This window comes from Peromyscus maniculatus, chromosome 13 (assembly GCF_049852395.1).
Source record: "Peromyscus maniculatus bairdii isolate BWxNUB_F1_BW_parent chromosome 13, HU_Pman_BW_mat_3.1, whole genome shotgun sequence".
Classification (NCBI taxonomy): domain Eukaryota; kingdom Metazoa; phylum Chordata; class Mammalia; order Rodentia; family Cricetidae; genus Peromyscus; species Peromyscus maniculatus.
The window spans coordinates 12034405-12053299 of NC_134864.1; the positions used below are offsets into that span (position 1 = coordinate 12034405).

The 18895-nt window shown below is 50.3% G+C and overlaps 1 protein-coding gene across 4 annotated transcripts; it reads left to right on the plus strand.

The window, feature by feature from the left end:
* The first annotated feature begins 551 nt into the window (after positions 1 to 551).
* Ing5 (inhibitor of growth family member 5) lies at positions 552 to 17938 on the plus strand. Of its 4 annotated transcripts, none has more exons than XM_076549684.1 (8): positions 552 to 645; positions 1754 to 1825; positions 3561 to 3727; positions 4064 to 4175; positions 4325 to 4418; positions 11899 to 12034; positions 12140 to 12201; positions 13772 to 17938. In XM_076549684.1, exons 1-8 carry the CDS (start codon positions 609 to 611, stop codon positions 13812 to 13814), a joined length of 723 nt encoding a protein of 240 aa, XP_076405799.1. In that variant the 5' UTR covers positions 552 to 608; the 3' UTR covers positions 13815 to 17938. The 4 variants fall into 4 exon arrangements, with proteins under 4 accessions (XP_076405799.1, XP_076405800.1, XP_076405798.1 ...); XM_076549685.1 differs by having other exon boundaries at positions 4328 to 4418; XM_076549683.1 differs by lacking the exon at positions 552 to 645 and adding an exon at positions 981 to 1133 and having other exon boundaries at positions 4328 to 4418; positions 13772 to 13965.
* The last annotated feature ends 957 nt before the right edge of the window (positions 17939 to 18895 follow it).

Below are 18895 nucleotides of genomic sequence, written 5' to 3' on the forward strand. Positions count from 1 at the left end.
TCCGGTGTGGGCACACCCCTTCGAGGGACTAGATAGCCACAAAGGGGATCAGTGTTAACCAAGGCCTGTGTGTGTGTGTGTGTGTGTTGGGGTCGGGGGTGGGTGGTGGGTGGGGGAAGAGGTCTCCTTCCTGGACGACCACGCTGCCAGTTTCCAGAAACCACGGGCAGGCAGCTCGCGCGGGCTCTGGGCTCCGCCAGCCCCCAGGGTCTGAACAAGGCGGGCACAGCGGCAGAGAGGCAGGCGTGGGCTGGAAGGTGCAGCGCGGAGCCAGCGCACGCGCAGCGGGGTCATCCCCCAGTCCAGCGCTCCCGACAGGGCACCGCCAAAGGCTTGGGACTCGGCGGGAGCAGCAGCAGGCGTAGCTTCCGCCCCGCAAGCCACGATCGGACTCCATCGCCCACCCGGACTCCCTCAGGGAAAGCCCCACAGCGCCGCCCGGCTACCGCAGCCGGCCGGAAGCATGGGGGCGGGCCCCCGCCGGGCCCCGCCCCTCCTCGGGGCCAATCGGCGCGCGCGGCTCATGAATAGTGAGCGCGCGGCGCCGCCCCGCCCCGAGTCCGCGGCACCGCCCGCTCGCGCAGACCCCGAGCGTGGCCGCAGCGAAGATGGCGACTGCCATGTACTTGGAGCACTATCTGGACAGTAAGCACCCTGGCCGAGCCGCCGCCCTCGCGGGTTCTGCGCCGCCGCCGCCCCTGGCCCACCGCGACCCGTGCGGGGCCCCGGGGTGCGGTCGCGGACGGGGACTGGTCTTGGGGATAGTGGGGGGCTCACGGCCGGTCTGGGGCGGGGCCGTGGATGGAGGGCGTGGGGCGCGGCGCGGGGTCCCGCCGCCTCCGCCGCGCCAATTCCAGGTGCGTCACGGAGGGGCGGGGCCGGCGGCTCAGCCCGCCCTCTCCGCTGCGGCCACACCCCCGACGCTGACCACGCCCCGGTCCCCTCCCCTCCAGTTCAGTCTTGCCTGGGGGAGGTCCGCCCCTTCCTAACCTGCTGCTGGTGTTCGCGTTTGGAACCATAGTAGGGAGCGCTAGGCTAGCGGGGTGCGCTCTTTTCGCGGGAACTCATGCTGCCACAAGCCAGTCCGGCAAGGGAGGATGTCCTGAATAACGGATTGATCTTTGACATCCCAGGCATGTCTTCCTCCTTATATTTATGAGATTGACTCCTGGTGGGAATTGAGAGGGGGATTGCTTTTCACTCTTTTTTTTTTTTTTTTTTTAAATTATTTATAGTTTATGTTTGAATGCTCTGCATGTATACCTGTACACTAGAAGAGGGTGATGGTTGTGAGTCACCATGTGGTTGCTGGGAATTGAACTCAAGACCTCTGGAAGAGCAGCCAGTGCTCTTAACCTCTGAGCCATTTCTTCAGCCCTATTTTCCTTTTTTTTTTGTTTTTTTTTTTCGAGACAGGGTTTCTCTGTGTAGCTTTGCGCCTTTCCTGGAGCTCACTTGGTAGCCCAGGCTGGCCTCGAACTCACAGAGATCCGCCTGGCTCTGCCTCCCGAGTGCTGGGATTAAAGGCGTGCGCCACCAACGCCTGGCTTTTTTTTTTTGGTTTTTGGAGACAGGGTTTCTCTGTGTAGCTTTGCGCCTTTCCTTTACTCACTTTGTAGACCAGGCTGGCCTTGAACTCACAGAGATCCGCCTGGCTCTGCCTCCCAAGTACTCTTAACAGCTGAGCCATCTCTCCTTCCCTGGAGGCAGATTTTTGTCTACCAAGAAGTACATGCTTTCATGTTTCTTTCAGGCATTGAGAACCTTCCCTGTGAACTTCAAAGGAACTTCCAGCTGATGCGAGAGCTCGACCAGAGAACAGAAGGTGGGTATAGCCTGAGCCGGGTTTTGACCATTGGTCAGAGAGAGAGTGAGTAAAGGACGTGGGGTATCTTAGAGAGTCTGAAGGGACCTTGTATAGCACAGGATTTGCATCGTACAGTGTCTTGGAGGGAGTGCTGGTACTTGGTTTTTGTGAGACAGGGTTTCTCTGGGTAGCCTTGGCTGTCCTGGAACTCACTCTGTGGACCAGACTGGGCTTGAACTCACAGAGATCCGCCTGCCTCTGCTTCCCAAGTGCTGGGATTAAAGATGGGTGCCACTGCCACCCCGCATTTGTTTGTTTGTTGAGATAAGGTCTTGCTATCTAACCTTGGCTGGACTGTAACTGGCTGTGTAGACCAGCCAATCCCAAACTCACAGAGATCCACCTCCTCTGCCTCCTGAATACTGGGATTAAAGGTGTGTGCCACCATGCCCATCTCAGGTACTTACTTGTTTATTAATTTTGAGACAGCATCTTTTTCTGTGGCCTAGGGGAGTGTAGGGTTAGGGGAGAGTGCTGGTACTTTTAACTTAGCTATAGTTCCTTATTCTTTTTTACTCTTGTGTGTGTACGTATGTGATATGTGTGTATACATATGTGGGGATGTGTAGGGGTCAGAGGACAGGACAGCCTTGGGTTCAGACCTCACCTTCCACCTCCTTTGAGACAAGGTCTCTTTTCTTGTTCACTGCTGCATGTACCAGGCTAGCTGGAATTTTTCCAGTCTCGGGCGCCCATCTCCCAGTAAGTGCGCTGGAATTACAGATGCACATGCTACCACACTTGGCTTTCAAGTGGCTTCTGGGGGATTTGGACTCATGTCTTCCTTCACAGCAATTCCTTTACCCACTAAGAGGTAGCCATTTCCCTCGCCTGTCTCCTGGCTTCCTACATGATTCTTGTCAAAGCTTTCCAACTATTGTCCTTTTCAGTCAGAATATCTGTTGCTTTTCTCCTTTAGAAATATCCCTATCCGCACTGTTTATAAGTTGAGTAGTCCTTATTCAGAATGCTTTCGGCCAGTAGTATTGGATTTTTATGTTTTTCAGTTTTGGGGTGTTTACACCTGTAATGAACTATCTTGGGTGGAGGTGCAACTCAGGTCTTAAGCAAAAGATTTGTGTGTGGAAGGCAATTTTATATGCCATTGCTATTGATTTTGTGTGTGAAATAGTTTGTTCTGAACTGAATGCTAACGGTTGTCAATCTGAAGTTCCACTTCTTGGTTAGAGCAGAGTTGTGTGTGTCTGCCGTCGGCGTTAATGGAAGCATGCAGGGTGTTTCTACATGTTTTGCTCTGTTGTTCACTGTCAGCATCATTGGATTCAACCATAGGGTTGTGAGTCACTAGTTATTCCCTATGCTCTAGGTGGTATGTACGGATGGAGCACAGACCTTGCTTACTAGCCATTCTGTGGGTTGGATGTTTATGTTTTGTCTTGCTTTTGGCTGCTGTGTGTGTTTTCCTGCGTGTATTCTGGTACCTGTGTGCTTCTCCTCTGGTATGTGACGGAGTTAGTTGTACACCAGGAGCTAGGCAAGATGACCACAAAGTTTACTGTTCAGGAGAGTCAGGGCAGTTTGACTACTTGCTGGACAGTACTTGTGCTGGGTCTGTCCTGGGTAAGTTGCCGTACTAGAAAGTGCACGCCGACATGGCCAGCGGCGTTCCTGCCAGCATCCTGGATGCACGGCACTCTACCTCCTGCTTCCACTTCTGCCCTGTCCCCGTTAGATAAGAAAGCCGAGATCGACATCCTGGCTGCAGAGTACATTTCCACGGTGAAGACTCTGTCTTCAGAGCAGCGCGTGGCGCACCTGCAGAAGATCCAGAGCGCCTACAGCAAGTGCAAGGAGTACAGTGATGACAAGGTGCAGCTGGCCATGCAGACCTACGAGATGGTGAGCGGAGGGTCAGCGTGCAGGCTCCCGCCCCTGCCTTCCAGGCCACAGGAGGAAAAAGGTCTATGGAAACGTGTATCCAGGGTGGGAGTTTGGAGCACCCAGAGAGAAGACACATTGGAGGTCTTCCACTGGGCCTGCTCCTACGATTTTGGTTTTTTTGGGGTCCTGTTTTCCTTGCTTGTTGGTAAAACCATTTTTTGTTTGTTTGTGTTTTCTCGGGGTGCTGGGGAATCTAATCCAGGGCCTTGTACATTCCAGGCAAATGCTGAGCCCCTGAGCTGCATCCAGCCTTTGTTTTTCTGTGAAGTCACGTGTTCAAGTGTCCTTTCGCAGGTGGATAAACACATCCGAAGACTTGATGCTGACCTGGCGCGCTTTGAGGCTGACCTGAAGGACAGAATGGACGGAAGTGACTTTGAAAGCACTGGATCACGAAGCTTGAAAAGCAAGTTGACCGATGTTCTGTCTGTTAATGATTGCAGTTTTAAAGGCTTTGATCTAAATGTGTTAGTCACATGATGGTGAATGAATCTGGGTGACTCTTGCTCCACTGTGGTCTGTGCTGTGATAATAATGGGGGTCTTTGTCCTTCAGAAGGTCGGAGTCAGAAAGAAAAGAGAAGCTCCCGGGGCCGAGGCAGGAGGACATCAGAAGAGGACACTCCAAAGAAAAAGAAGCATAAAAGCGGGTAAGAGGTTTTCTGCCCCCTTTTCCCAATGGAACACCATCTTTTGAGCAACAGGGAGAATGCGCCTGGGGGACTCCCTCAGTACCAGTACCCCGGTACTTCACACATGCTGAGCCAGTCCAGGCACACAATGGTCCTTGGACAGTATCTTCATATCCTGGGCTGTCACAGTGACCAGGGGGCTGCAGGAGTCTGAGCGCCTGTGTGCAGAAGGCCAGACCCCTCCTCGGAAGTCATGTGGGTACCACCCTTGGGGTCAGGAGAACGCTGGGTACTTACTGACAGTGCTCTGCTGAAGCCGCTTTTTCAGTAGCCGAACTTACTGTTGGTGATGGTTTTATACATTGCTGTGTGTTCCATACATAGTTGCTGTTGAACTATGTGAGTGCGTTCACACACGTCATTTATCTTGAAATCCTTCAAGATAGTCTCCCACTGTTGCTTCCTGCAGAGGCATTGTGCTATTTCACTGAAGTGGTGTTTGGACTAAAGGGAAAATGGTGAAGTCAGGAGACCCTAAGTGCTGGGGAAGGCTGGGGAAGCTGGTCCTTGACAAAAGGGGGGGCAGGAAACTCGATCACTGAACCTCTTGGTGCATGGACACTTGATCTGTCACTAAGCTACACCCCAGTCCTCCCAGTGTGGTTGTGGCTTTTATTTTATTTTATCTTATCTTTTGGTGTTTTGGAATAAGGTTCGGTAGATGGCCCAGGCTGCCCTTGAACTAAGGACCTTCCTTCCTCAGCCCTCCTAAGCACTGGAGTGCAGGCGAGTGCTGTCGTGGCTGGTTTATGCCGCCGTTGGGATCAGACCCAAGGCTCTGCGTTCTAGGAAGGTACTCTGCCAACTGAAGTAGGTCCCAGCCCATCTTTACCTCTTTCTTTTTTTTTTTTTTTTTTTTTTTTGGTTTTTCGAGACAGGGTTTCTCTGTGTAGCTTTGCGCCTTTCCTGGAACTCACTTGGTAGCCCAGGCTGGCCTCGAACTCACAGAGATCCGCCTGGCTCTGCCTCCCGAGTGCTGGGATTAAAGGCGTGCACCACCACCGCCCGGCAACCTCTTTCTTTTGTCATCATTTTACTTTTTGACTGCAGGGGCTTGCTAATTTTGGCCCATGGGGTGGCAGCAGGATGTCTCTGCCCCTTCCCCGAAACCCAGAGGCCGTGCTTCGGGGTTTGAACAGACAATTTGGATGACTACAGTGCCTCGCTAATTTGCACAGCCACGAGAGCGTGATTTCACATGAGTCTGTGGCATTCCTGTACTTCTTGCTCGTAGTCTCTGGACCGGGGCTTCTTGAACTTGTCTACTTGTGACACACAGAAAACACACAGAAAAAATAGGTATATAAGAGGGCTGATAATACATCATACAGAAATTTATTTTAAAATAAAATTCTTTGACATACATATAATATATACATATATAATATATATTAAGGTTTTTGTTTCTACATGAAGAATTGTCTTTGCTTGATATTTGGTACTGGAGAATATAGAACATCCTCATTGCTTTTCAGAGTTTCTTGCGGGCCACAAGAATATATCCTAGAGATTCAGCTGTGTATTAAAGCTGAACTTTGACCGGCCAAGGGTCTGTCAAAAGGCAAAGCCATTTATTATGAATATTTGGTGTTACCCAGCCTTTAATGTTTCAGCTGTCTTCTGCTATGAAATCCTTGCGTGCCCAGACCAATTGGTAAACAGTTCAGCTCCCCAGACCTGCTGAACCTACTAAGTTACTGACTGCCCTGCTGAGCTTAGGAGACAAGCGGGTGGGCGGGAGACGCCTAGCTTTGTTTCTTGTGCTAATCCCAGACCATCCCCTGGCCTTGAGGAGGCCTAGTGGTTCTCCAGAGTATTTGACTGAGAACAAAAGAGGTTTTTGTATATCAAGGTGAGAGATAAAACAACATTTCCTGAAGAGGCAGGGAACCACGTGCCCAGGGGAAGAAAAGATGTATTTTCTGTAGAAGGGAAGAACAGGACGGAGAAGAGAAAAGAGAATGGAAGAACTAGATGGGTAAGAACTTGAGAGGAACAAACTGAGATGGGGAAGAACTAGATTGAAGGGCTAGAAGAGAGGACTAGAGGAATGAGATGGAAGATGAGGAAGAGTCAGATGGGGAAGTACTAGCTGGGTAAGAACAAGCTGAAAAGAACCTAGATGAAGCAGAGTTAAGACGAGAGAATTAAGATAGAACTTAGAGGGAGCAGTAGATAAATATAGAGAGAAATCAGGCAAGAAAGGAGCTAGGCACGAGAACAGAACTGAAGCTGTGTAAATAGGATGTTATGCCAGAGGAATTAAAGCAAGTGGACTATAGAGCTCAGTGTGCTGAGATTCTATTTCCCGAAAATAGTCCTCACCATTAGTAGTTCTTTCTCTTGAGCCCCTGGGATGTATAATATTAAGGCTGGTCTCACTAATATACAAGAAGAGTTGATTGATATTTTGATGACTAGGGTTCGGTTATTGAATATTCTGAAACCTTATACTGTTGTCAGATTTTCTGAGACACCTCCCTCCCCCATCACATTCAGTAGTTTAGGGTTTGTGACCCACAGTTTAAGAAGCTGAGGTCTAAACAGTGCTGCTAAGTAGAATTCTGTTGTGATCTTAGGGATTGTCTCATGTGCACTGAGGCTGAATCTGTGTGGATCTGACTTCCACCAGTGGGCCATGCTGTCTGTGCAGCTATGGTTACAGGTGTCTGCTCATGGTGGGAGAGGATTGGACTGTAGATTAGCAACTTGTGTCGATATCACAGATGGTAGTTGTCAGTTCTGGAGCACCCATTTGAATTGATTCCCTTTTTAAAAATATAAATTTGGCTCCTTTTTTTGAAAATGATCCCTATTTCTATCCATTTACTCATCTCATAATTCTTTTAACTTTTTTTTTTTTAAATGAGATAAGGTCTTACTCTTTGGCTAAAAAGCAGTGGACCAGCTAGGCAGTGGTGGTATATGCTTTTAATCCCAGCATTTGGGAGGCAGAGACAGGTAGATATCTCTGTGAGTTCGAGGCCAGCCTGGTCTGCAGCGCGAGTTCCAGGATAGCTCCAAAGTGATACCGAGAAACCCTGCCCCAAAAAAACAAAACAAAACAAAACAAAAAACTGGCAATGTATCCTGAATTCTAGCATCCCAAGTGCTGAGCATTAACTTACTTATGATAGCTATTTAAAGTTCTTTTCTGTCAACCTTAATATCTCGAAAGACTGTATCTGGTCTCACAGACTCTAGAGCTGAGGGACTTGTCACTCTGCCTTTGTTGGCATATAGCTCATTTTGTTCTCATATTCAGCACATAGCCTGGGTGTACATGGCTACCACATGTAGGTCCTAAAGTGTTATGTTGATAGCTAGGCCACCCTTCCTGCCAGATCTAACAGATGGAAAGCACCTCTCCTGCTACAAATCACCCAGCTCTATCACTCCAGGGTCTTGCTGCCTCTAAGGGTTTTTTGAGCTTTGCATTTCTGACTCGTGGGAAGGCAGCATGATGTCTCTGCTCCTTCCTTCTCCAAAACCCCGAGGCCGTGCTTTGGGGTTTGCACAGACATTGTTGCTGGTGTCTTCTTCACTGAGTGTTTCACAGAGTGTCCTCAGCATGAGGAGCCCAGTACAGGGATCTCGGTGTGGGGGAAGCCAGCACCCACTGGTTGGAGCATCCCCCCAAGGCCTCAGGTGTGAGACAGGCATTGTAACTGCTCCTAAAAACTCACAGATGAGGCAGGCTGTTTCTCCCTTGATGGGAGCCATCATGTTACGTCTGATGCTTAAGAGACAGTCACTGCTTTCTGACCTGCGTGCGTGCTGGGCTCGCTGCGGTAGTGGCTGGGTGGTGGCTTTGGCAGTGGTGGCGGTGGCGGTGGTGGCAGTGGTAGCGTACCTGTTCTGTATTGACTTGGTGTTGGTCCGTTTCCTCTCTGGCCCCTGAATGGCAGTGCAGCCACGGTCCTGATTTGCACATGCTCAGACAGGAGAGACGGCTGGAAGAAGGGGTGTGCTCGGGCCTTGACATCTGGTGCACAGATCGACTTCCACAGAGTAGGCATCCAGAGGTAGCCCAGGGCCCTGAAATTCTGGGCTTGCTGTGTCAGGGTGGGCACTTGGTGTGGCTTCAGGACCTGAAGCTTACACAGACTTCCTGCCTGTTTCTGTCTGGAGTTCTGCACAGTCTTTGCCCCTAGCCTGTGGTTTTCTTCATGACCTAGATGAGATGGACTAAATGTTTCAGTTATAGCTTGGTGGTGACCATCATTTTCCATAGGGGACTTGGAGCCGTGCTCTGTCAGGTTCCTGTGGCTCAGTGGCCACTTGACCAGAGGATGGATATCAAGGAGAGGTACTTTCCTAAATGACTGCCAGACCCCATCTGTTTCCCATGTAAGGTCCTATAAGCTAAGGTTCATTCAGCTCCTTGGCTGCCCCAGGGCCTGGTTTTCTGGCACGCCAAGGCATGCCTGTGAGACCCAAGGGGTCAGTTTCTTCTGCAGTCCTTATCCTAAAGTTTGGGTAAGCAGCCAAGTCCCTTCTGGGTTACCTGGATTGTTAGGGAAGCCCATGGGCAGTCATGTCTGGAGGGAGCTTTCCTGGACACATCTGTGGAGAGGAGCTTCCCTAGCCAAAGGCCAGAGCAAGTCAACATGCCCCGGGGACAGAGGCTGCCTGTGGGGTGCTGCTAACTAGGTGGTCTTCTCAGCCTCTTCTACTCTCCTCTGTGTTTGGTTTCCTATTTCAGAGATGAGGTCCTAGTATGTACAAGCTACCCTTGAACTTCCTTTATAGTTCAGGCTATAAAGGCTTTGAACTCAGGATCTTCCTGCCTCAGCTTTCTAGGTGCTGTATTAAAGATGGGTGTCCCCGTGACTGACTGACCGAACCTGGGGATTCTGAGCTGCAGGTCCCATGATAGCTGAATGGCTGTGGCTTCCTATGAGAGCTGAATGGTGGAGTTTCCTATGGGAAAGTTCCATATAGCTGTTAGAATTGAGCAGCAGAGGCAGGCACACTTCTGGGCCAGGTTTGCTGTCTCAGAGGGGACTGCATGGTGTCCATTGACAGTAGGCCACACAGAGACCATGGAGGTCAAGATGCTAGGCACAGAGTGTCACGGGTCTTGAAGGAAGTTTCCTCCTTGAACCTCTTGGGAGTTGCTTGAAAGCAGTATTGTAGAGCACTTGGACTCATGTGTTTGTATGACATTTCTGTGAAAGCATGGCTTACCTGCTAAGGAGAGGCCTCCAAGGTGCTAGACTAGAATGTAGTTTACACACCGACCTGTCTATGCAGCAACTGCAGTGGCCTGGGGAAACACTGAGGAATTCAGAGGCTAGGAGCCCAGGCTTCTTCTGCAGACATAGTCCTCCTGGGAACTGGCCATATTTATTTATCACTCTACATTCCTAGTTTAGGGGTGGGTAGGGATAGTGGTGTTACAGGTTGTAGCACCAATCATAATTGGTCCCGGAGCCAGATATCAGGGTAAATGCTGAAAGATCAGTAAAGGAGCCAGCTACTAGAGAGACTTTTTTTTTTTAAGATAGGGTTCCTCGGCATGGCCTTGGCTGTCCTGGAATTAGCTCTGTAGACCAGGCTGGCCTTTGCTGGGGTGAAGGGCATGTGCCACTACCGCTCAGTTAGAGATACTTTTTACCTCCAGGACTTCTCCACCCAGCCATATTATTTCCTGTTTCCACCCCCCCTAGTACTGGGATTAAAGGTGTGAGATCCCAAGTGCTGGGATCAAAGGTGTGTGCCACCACTGCTTGGCTGTTTCTCTTTTCCACTAGTCTTGCGCAGCCCAGGGTGGCCTTAAACTTCTGATATTCCTGCTTCCTCCCAAGTGCTGGGATTAAAGGTGTGTGCTACCACTGCCTGGCCTCTATGGTTACCTAGTGGCTAGCTCTGCCCTCTGATCTTCAGGCAAGCTTTATTTGTTAAAGCACAAACAAAAGATCACAGCAGGTATAGGGATTGTACTGTCTGGACTGCCCTATAGTTACATGATTATTTGAAAAATATATGCAAAGAGTAAGTTCAGTGTCCTGCTCTACAGTGAAGGGTGGGGCTGGGCTTTGTAGGCAGCAGTTGTAAGGGAGGGTGAAGGGGTAGGATTCTCGATAGGTTGCTGTTCAGAGACCTAGAGGCGGTTTTGGGCATTAGGAAGTGAGCAGGATAGTGTGTACCAAGCTGGCTCTTGTTAGCCTGGTGGGCAGATGGGTAAGGTTACTCGGTTGATACCTGGAACCCAAAGGAGGCTAAAAGGGGCTGCTAGTATATGGTTTGGGGTGAGGGTTCCTGGGTAGTTGTAGAGGAAACACTGTCTCTTCTCAAGGGAGGAGTGTGAGAGTCTCTGGGAGCCTAGTTCTGACCTGCTCCCACCTATCGAAGGGTTCTTGGGTGGAGGAGAGAGGAGTGAGGAAATACTAGGTAGAAAGATAGACCTAGATGACAAGGAGAGAGACAGAGACACAGGGTAGCTTCAGGAGGGCCCTGGGTCAATACCTAGCTGCCCAGAGCTGTATTCAAAAGGGCTTTTTATAATATGCCAAGGGGAGAGGCAAAAGACCTCCCCCTTGCAAGATCAAGGCACACTATACAGCCAAGTGTGGACCCTTCCATATACTTGGTAACCACACCCCTGGCCAAATCATCCCATTATGCAGCCCTGCTGGATAAAGCAAGCTCAGATTCTCTGACCCTGAGTAAGGTCTCACTAGATAGCCTCTGTGGGCCTCTGTAGAGGAGAAGATATCCATTGGTTATGGCAGAACTGGTGAGTGCCTCAACCGTGAGGTCAGCCCTGGGTGAGACACAGATAGACTCTTCTCAAATGTTAGCTATCTGCTGGCAGGGGGCTCGTGTTCTTGTCCCTACCAGGAGGTGGCAGCCAACACAGAAGGGAGGCCCAGAGAAAGCTGCAGCTTTATCTTGTTGGAGTGGCTATTTGTCCCCAGTAGACAGCAGTGGCTGGTGTTGGATTTAGTTGCTGGTGAACGCTGTTAGCAGTCTCACACCCCACTGCCTGCCTCTGGGGCCTCTGCTGGTATGAGGGTAGCGTGATTTCTGCTTGGTGTCTGCTGCTGCCCCTAGGTTTGTGGCTGGTAATAGTCCAAGGGAATCTCTTCACCTGATAATTAGCATACCATATCATTCTCACTATAAATTCTTAGGAGAGATTTGGCTGGAAGGTTTTGAGGTTATCCTTGAGAATGTATCTCTGTGACAGGTATTAGGACTGTTCCCAGGTTCCATTGACAAGAAAATCAGAAGCAAGCTTATGAGTGATGGATCTTTAGTTCTGAGTCATTGTGGATTCTTTCCTTGGAACCTCAAGCATCTCTGGTTCCAGTGTAGAGGAGCCCTGGGCCATTGGCGGAATTGGCGGAAGGGCTGCAATCTGGCCTCAGCAGCGTCTCCTGCCTTCCTCCTGTTGCCCTGATCGGCGGCGATCCTCTCTCTCTCTCCCCAGGTCTGAGTTCACGGACAGCATCCTCTCTGTGCACCCCTCTGACGTGCTGGACATGCCCGTGGATCCGAACGAGCCCACATACTGCCTGTGCCACCAGGTGTCCTACGGGGAGATGATCGGCTGTGACAATCCAGATGTGAGTGTCCCCGGGACACACCGCGCAAAGAGGGGGGGCGCTAGCCTTTCTGTGTCTGACGTACGGAGCGCACGGGTGTGACGCGGCTTTCCCCTTGCTTTGCAGTGCCCAATTGAGTGGTTTCACTTTGCCTGCGTGGATCTCACCACAAAGCCCAAAGGAAAGTGGTTAGTATGGGGTGACTGCAGTCTCGGGCGAGCCTGCCTGTCTGGTGCTCTGGGTCCTGTTGCGTGTCTCCATATTCCTGCAGCGTTGGCCCTGGCTGGGGAGGGGGGCTTTAGCGGTGGTGGCGGCGGTACACTTACAGAGGGAGATCTGCTGCTATGCTTACCTGGGTGTGTATAGTATCCACACTACCGCCCTCGGAGGAAGGGCTCCCTGCCTGCACCCCAGTGTGCATCCAGTATACCGGGACAGTGCCGTGCCCCTGAACTATGTCCCCTCTGCCCTCTGGCGCCATGTTGGGTAGACGGTATTTTAAGTGAGGACAGAAGAGCAGGTTACTGTCATCAGGGAAAAATGGGAATTAGGAAGAACACGAGAAGTAGCTGTAGAATCTGTGCGCTCCCTTCCAGGGGGCTCCACCTAACAGAGCACGGGAGGCTTGTGTGGTCTTGTTTCCATCCTACCTCTGGTAATACCTACTGCGCATGGCTCCTTACCTCATGTTACAGGAACCGTATGGCAGGTGCCTTGGCTGTGCCTGTGCCTTGTGGGAGTGTGGGTGTGTGAGAGCGGGCATGTGGCTGCCCCGGCAGTGGGTGTGTGAGAGCGGGCATGTGGCTGCCCCGGCAGTGGGTGTGTGAGAGCGGGTGTGTGGCTGCCCCGGCAGTGGGCGTGTGAGAGCGGGCGTGTGGCTAGGCTGTGATGGATAGTGTTTACTCTGCTGAGGAAAGGGAAGAAAGCAGACTCATGTGAGACCGTGGCATCTGACTTCAAGTTCAAGTTGGACATGGCGTTTACAGGATTTCCAGGTGGGGCCTATGACAGCTCTGGCCATGCTGTTGTGGTGTCACATCAACCTTAGAGAGTCTGTAAGCCTGGCAGCTGCCCGATGTGCTAGGCCCAAAGCCAGACAGAAGAACTAGGGCGTGGGGTCCCACTGTGTCTTTCTGTAGGTTACCAGGATGGGCTTCCTCAAAGGGACACACAGCTCCTAACTGACCCGGTCACTAGCACACACAGGTTGGTGCTCAGAGGGAAAGTGACGTCAGCTGTAACGTGCCAGAGAGCTGTCTGCCACATGGAAACCTCCCTAGAATGTCCCTTTGGATCATGAGTGGCTGCTCTGTTCTCGAGTGTCCATGAACGTTGCCTGAGGCTCTGATATGTGGTTGACCCACAGCACCGGGACCTGTGTGACCCACACAGGCTCCAGCGCCCGGTGCAGTGTGCTGTCCACAGGCTTCTCGGGCCCATGTCTGCATGTAGGATCTTCAGCATGTCCAGTCTGCCAGCCAGCCATTGGTGTCACCTCCATAGCGGGCACCTCATATTATGACCAGCCTTATCAACCTGATCACAAGGCTGTGCTGATACGTACTGGTCAACTTCAGATACGCACAAGTTAGCGTTTCAGAAGCCAGCTTTCCTCACGACAGACTGCCGCTCTCACCTGGTGTAGTGATCTTACCAGAGTCCAGCTACCCTGGGGGATATAGAAAGTATATCCTTGGGTGTCCTGTGTGCCAGGAGAAACGATGCCGAAGGCTGATCCCCGTGTCTTTCTCGTGACAGGTTCTGTCCACGATGTGTTCAGGAAAAGAGGAAGAAGAAGTAACGGAGAGGCTGTGCCAGACTGCAGAGCAAGCTAATATATTTCTTCACTCATGTTGCAATATTATCTTTCATTTTAAAACTACCTTATTTCAACTGATATTTAATAATTCAGTGGCCAGTTATGATTTTGGATGTTTCCCAAACTAGGAAGCCACTGCACCGTTTGCACAGAACAGTCTCGCAGGGACTTGCCACAGTGACTTCACACGCAGGCTCCCCACTCCTGCAGCCTCCTCCCAGCACTGAGAATGTCGGAAACGTGGCCTGTGGTGAGTGTCAGTCTGGGTTGTAGGCAAAGTGCTGCGTGGTGCAGGGTGGACACATTCTAACCTGGTGTCCTGCGCTGTCCGGGGACTCGAGGGTCAGCCTTGAGGGTCCAGGTTTTCCTGGACTGTCCCGCGGCACCCCGGAAGCAGGGCTGTTGCTCTGTGAGCAGAGTCTTGTCAGGCGCTGCCCCGTGCTGTGCTCCGACCCTGACCGAAGACCAGGGGCTCCTGGCCAACATACCTCGGATGTGTCTGGAAGGGACTGGGGCTCTTCCCCGGTGGAAGCGCCCTCTGTTTCATCGTGCACCACCACCTTTTCAGGGGGACCCTCCAGCCCCCCCTGGAGGGTAAGCTTCCGTTAGCCTCGGACTGTCCGTTATCAACCAGCACCGCCCATCTGCGGATAAACAGCCAGGCTGAGCTTCCACCTCTCTGGGAATTCCTAACTTCTTTTTTTTTTTTAACTGTGAAGATGAAATTATTGTAATAGCATGAAGGTCATGGGTCTGTGTGTCTATGAAGTGAGTCTGTCTACTGTGAGCTAATTTTAGAACTCTGCTATGTTGCATCCCACTAGACCAGCAGCTTCCATTCAAGGGGACTACAATTATGTGACATGATTTGTGAATCTGTATGTCCAATAGCAGTTCTGGAATGAAGGTAGGGAACTAGAGTGTACTCTTTGTTTAACCAGTGTCCACAAAACCAGTGTTGAACTGTCCTTTGGAGATAGTTGGGGGTGGGGGGTGTATACACAGGGCCTGTGGAGATGCATCTGGGGTGGCTCCTTACGTGTGACAGGATCCTGAGAGCTTCCTTAGACTTAGAATTCCTCTGGCATGTTTTCCAGTGTCTCACTCAGGCTCTGAGAGGTAAGAGAGCCAGTCCCTGGCCTCAGAAGAAGACCCACAGGACAGAGCTGGGCTACGCAATTTCCCGTGTAAGGAGAGGCCAGTTTTTATCTGACGACAGGTGCATTGTTTTAAGATGGTCATGTCTAAATAGAGAGATTGCCCTCCCACTCTATCCAAGGAATGGAAACAAGGCAAGAAGGAGCTGTGTCTGCCCCACATCATACCGGCGCGGTCATGTTCTACTGGACAGGGCGTCCTGCACAGCCTGTCCCAGCCAGAGAGGGAGACAGGAATGGCTTGTGTTTGTGCTACTGAGTAAGTTGGTCCATGTGGACCCTTCCTAGGCAGCAGCTGCTAGGCTACTGTCCGAGCTTGTCTCCAAGCTAGGAAGAGCTTTGGAAATTCGGTTCCTGTGGCTTGAGGGGCTAGTTTTCTTCTTGGGGACCCCCTCTCAAATTCAGATTAGATAGACATTTTCATTTCTTTTTGTTGTTGTTTTTTGGTTTTGATTTTATTATTATTATTTTTCTTTGTTTTGTTTTATTTTTTATTTTTCCAGACAGGGTTTCTCTGTGTAGCCCTGGCTGTCCTGGAACTAGTTCTGTAGACCAGGCTGGCCTCGAACTCAGAGAGTCACCTGTCTCTGCCTCCGGAGTGCTCAGATTAAAGAGATGCATATGCCACCACCACAGGCTAGACATTTTCATTTCTTAACTTAGACTTCTGTTGTACTAAAGGTTGTGAGGATAAGTTACAGAAAATTTTTTTCCTTTTCTCTTTATTTTAAAGACTGGGTGTTATGTATCCTAGGCTAGCTTTGAATTCACAATGTAGCTGAAGATAACTGATCTTTTGATCTTCCTTCCTATACCTCCCAAATTTAAGGTTACTGGTGTCACCAACAGGTCTGGTTTTGCAGTGTTAGGGACCAAACCCAGAACTTTTTTTTTGAGACAGGGTTTCTCTGTGTAGTCCTGGGCTGTCCTGGAACTTGCTCTGTAGCCCAGGCTGGCCTCGAACTCACAGAGATCTGCCTGCCTCTGCCTCTCCAGTGCTGGGATTAAAGGTGTGCACTGCCACGGTCTGTTAAAGGTGTGCACTACCACCCAGCTCCAACCCAGAGCTTTGCATGCTAGGCAAGCATTCTGCAAATTGAGTTCCATCCCCAGCCCTTTTTCTTCATTCTTTTATCTTTTTAATTTTTTTCTTTCTTCAGTCCTCGGGGTCAGGTCTCGTGCATCCTTTAATTTAATTTAATTTATTTATTTATTTGGAGGCGGGGCCTAATTATGTAGCCCAGATTGCCTTTGAACTAGTAATCATCTTGCCTTAGCCATCAAATGTTGGGATTACAGGTGGGTGCCCCCTGTAATGTCTGACCCTCTTATCATTTCTGGAAGCACAAGAAGTTTAAATCAGATCTTGTCTTGGAAGCTGATTTAATACCTGAGATTCAGCCTGAGGCAGAGGAGTGTTTCCTGGTGGCGGCACTAGAGGCTACTTAAAATCCATCTTCGGGCTTCCTGAGTTCATGCTGGCTTCTCCTCTGACTTCCACCTGGGGCCATCCTGTGTACTGGCTTCGGACTTTTATTTATTTTGCAAATTTCTATGATTATCTGCTTTTTTTTTTTTTAAATTTACTTTTGACAGTTATAATAATGTCACCAAAATAAGATTCATATAGCTTGGAAACGACAGAATTCATGGTTTGGGGATTTAACTCTGTGGTGGAATAATTTGCTTACCATGTGTGAAGCTCAGTGTGGTATTGGTTGTATGGAGGTGAGCAAAGCTGCCTTCCAAAAATGATGGTCTAGGTTTGGTCCCTGGCAACGAAACGGAAAAAAGAAGCAGGAAGCAGAATCCTTTGGGTCATTGCCGGTACTCCGATGGAGTGTTTGTTCCATTGTTACTATCCGAGCAAGGAGGATATTCAAAGAAAAGTGTACCTACCACCAGCTCTGGCTAGGGTGCTGCAGAAACACAGAGGCCATGCTGCTGCGCCACTGAGCACCGTCCCAGCAGCCCCGGCTGTCTCCATCCTTGGACCAGATACTCTTTCATGCCTGCCCGTCTAGGCCTGGCGCTTGAGCTATCCCTGCTGCTTAGAGTGGGTAGGGTGACCCCCACAGGTCACCATGGCAGCCAAGGCTGGGTCTTCCTTCTGTCATTCCCCTTCCTTAATAAGTACGTAAGTGTTTTGCTAAGAGGAGAGGAATCACCTTCCTTATTTTCTGTGCATATTATCAGTAGTTTGAATTTCTCCAGTTTCTTATAGGAGAAGCATGATGAATTAATAAAAAAACTGAGCCCCAAGATCTGTGAACATGCTAGTGGTGTGATGGTCCGAGCAGTACTGACCACTCGCCTGTCCAGCGGGTGAGGTCGGGAAGAGTCAGGCTGTGTCTTCCACTCCACAGTGAAGAGCCATGTGGTGTGAGGGCCTGTGGATGGCTGGGGAAGTGGCCGCCTGTTTGCTCCTGTGTACACACATAGCACCTTGTCTTCTGCCCCTCACCTTTCCCCAGAAGGCCTTGGCAGGGATGCCTCAAGCAATAACACTGTCCAGAGATCAACTCCTCCGTGTGATACGGTGCCAGGGTTGGCCCTGTTATGAGGCTGGGAGGTTAGGTCTTCAGGGTTTGAGATCAAACAGTGAGGGACATTTATTTGAGGCTTTGAAACCCTGTTTTCCATGAGCAGAGGTTGGTCATCACTGCCTATGCCGAGAGGAGCTTTAAAGCAGGGGAGGTCTAAGGAGCGTCTTTTCCCTCAGAATGTGCTGTGGTGTTTGCTCGCCACGCTCCATCCATCAGGATGATGCAGCTTTAACATGAATGTCACATTTTATTTTCAAGGAATTATTACCTATGTCCCCTTTGTAAAGGAGAGATACTATTGTAAATCTTTTTATTAAATAATGTAAAGATGTATATCTGTATTTTTGGATCATGGATTATGGATATATTGTTTAATAAATAAAAAAGTATTTTTGGGAAGAAACATTTGAAAGTTTCTCGAAAATCGTTTTGAAAACAGGCATCCCTGTGCTGTGCCAGAGGTGTGTCTCATGTCCATTTCCTCAGTCAAGGGTGCCACTGAAGGACTTTGTGGACCTAGGATCCTGAACTTGGCTTTGGTTGGGCCCTCAGGGAGGTCAGTGGCCAGGGCTGGGTTTCCACACTTGCGAGGAAGACGCGTGCGTGGAATGGGAATGCCAGGGTCTGCTCTGTGAGGTCTCACTGAGGGGCGGGGCTGCCTCGGTCTCTCTGGTAGGAACACTTGCCCGATGTGTGCTGCGCCTCCCCTGGGCAATTCCTGAGATTGTTGGCATCCGTTTGAGAACTGCCCTCGTCTGGTGGGGCAGTTTCCACACACATTCACAAAAAAAAAAAAACCCAGACTGGGTGCTTAACAAAACTTATTCCCCTCAGTTCTGGAGACTGAACCAGGGTTGACACCTGCTGAGGGCTTTCCTTGGGTTGCAGGCGGCCGCCTTCCCACTACACTTACGTGGCGAGGTGAATGGGGTAGGTAGGAAGGGAGTTCTCCAGCATCGTTTCTAATTTCTTACTTATTTTTGAGACAGGGTCTCACTATGTAGCTCTGGCTGTACTGGAAATCCACGGACCAGGCTGGGCTCGAACTCAAAAGAGATCCACCTGCCTCTACCTCCCAGGTGCTGGGATTACTGCACTGCCAGGTATGGTGGTGGCACATGCCCATAATCCCAGCACTTGGGGGGTCAGGCAGGCTGATCTCTCCGAGCTTGAGGTAGCCTGGTCTATATAGCTAATTTCAGACCAGCCTGGCCTACATAGTGATATACAGGACCTTGAGCATACTAGGCAAGCGCTCTACCCACTGAGCTACATCCTCAGTCCATAGTGTTGCTCTGTAACAAGTCCTGCAGGTCTCAACAGTAAGTCCCTCTTAGCCTTAATTACATACATGTAGGCC

Coding starts and splice junctions, on each gene's coding strand:
- Ing5 (XM_016007985.3), top strand. CDS start 1,067: ATGCTGCCACAAGCCAGTCCGGCAAGGGAGGATGTCCTGAATAACGGA. Junction 4,419..11,898: donor AAAAAGAAGCATAAAAGCGG/GTAAGAGGTTTT, acceptor CTCTCTCCCCAG/GTCTGAGTTCACGGACAGCA. Junction 12,035..12,139: donor TCGGCTGTGACAATCCAGAT/GTGAGTGTCCCC, acceptor CTTGCTTTGCAG/TGCCCAATTGAGTGGTTTCA.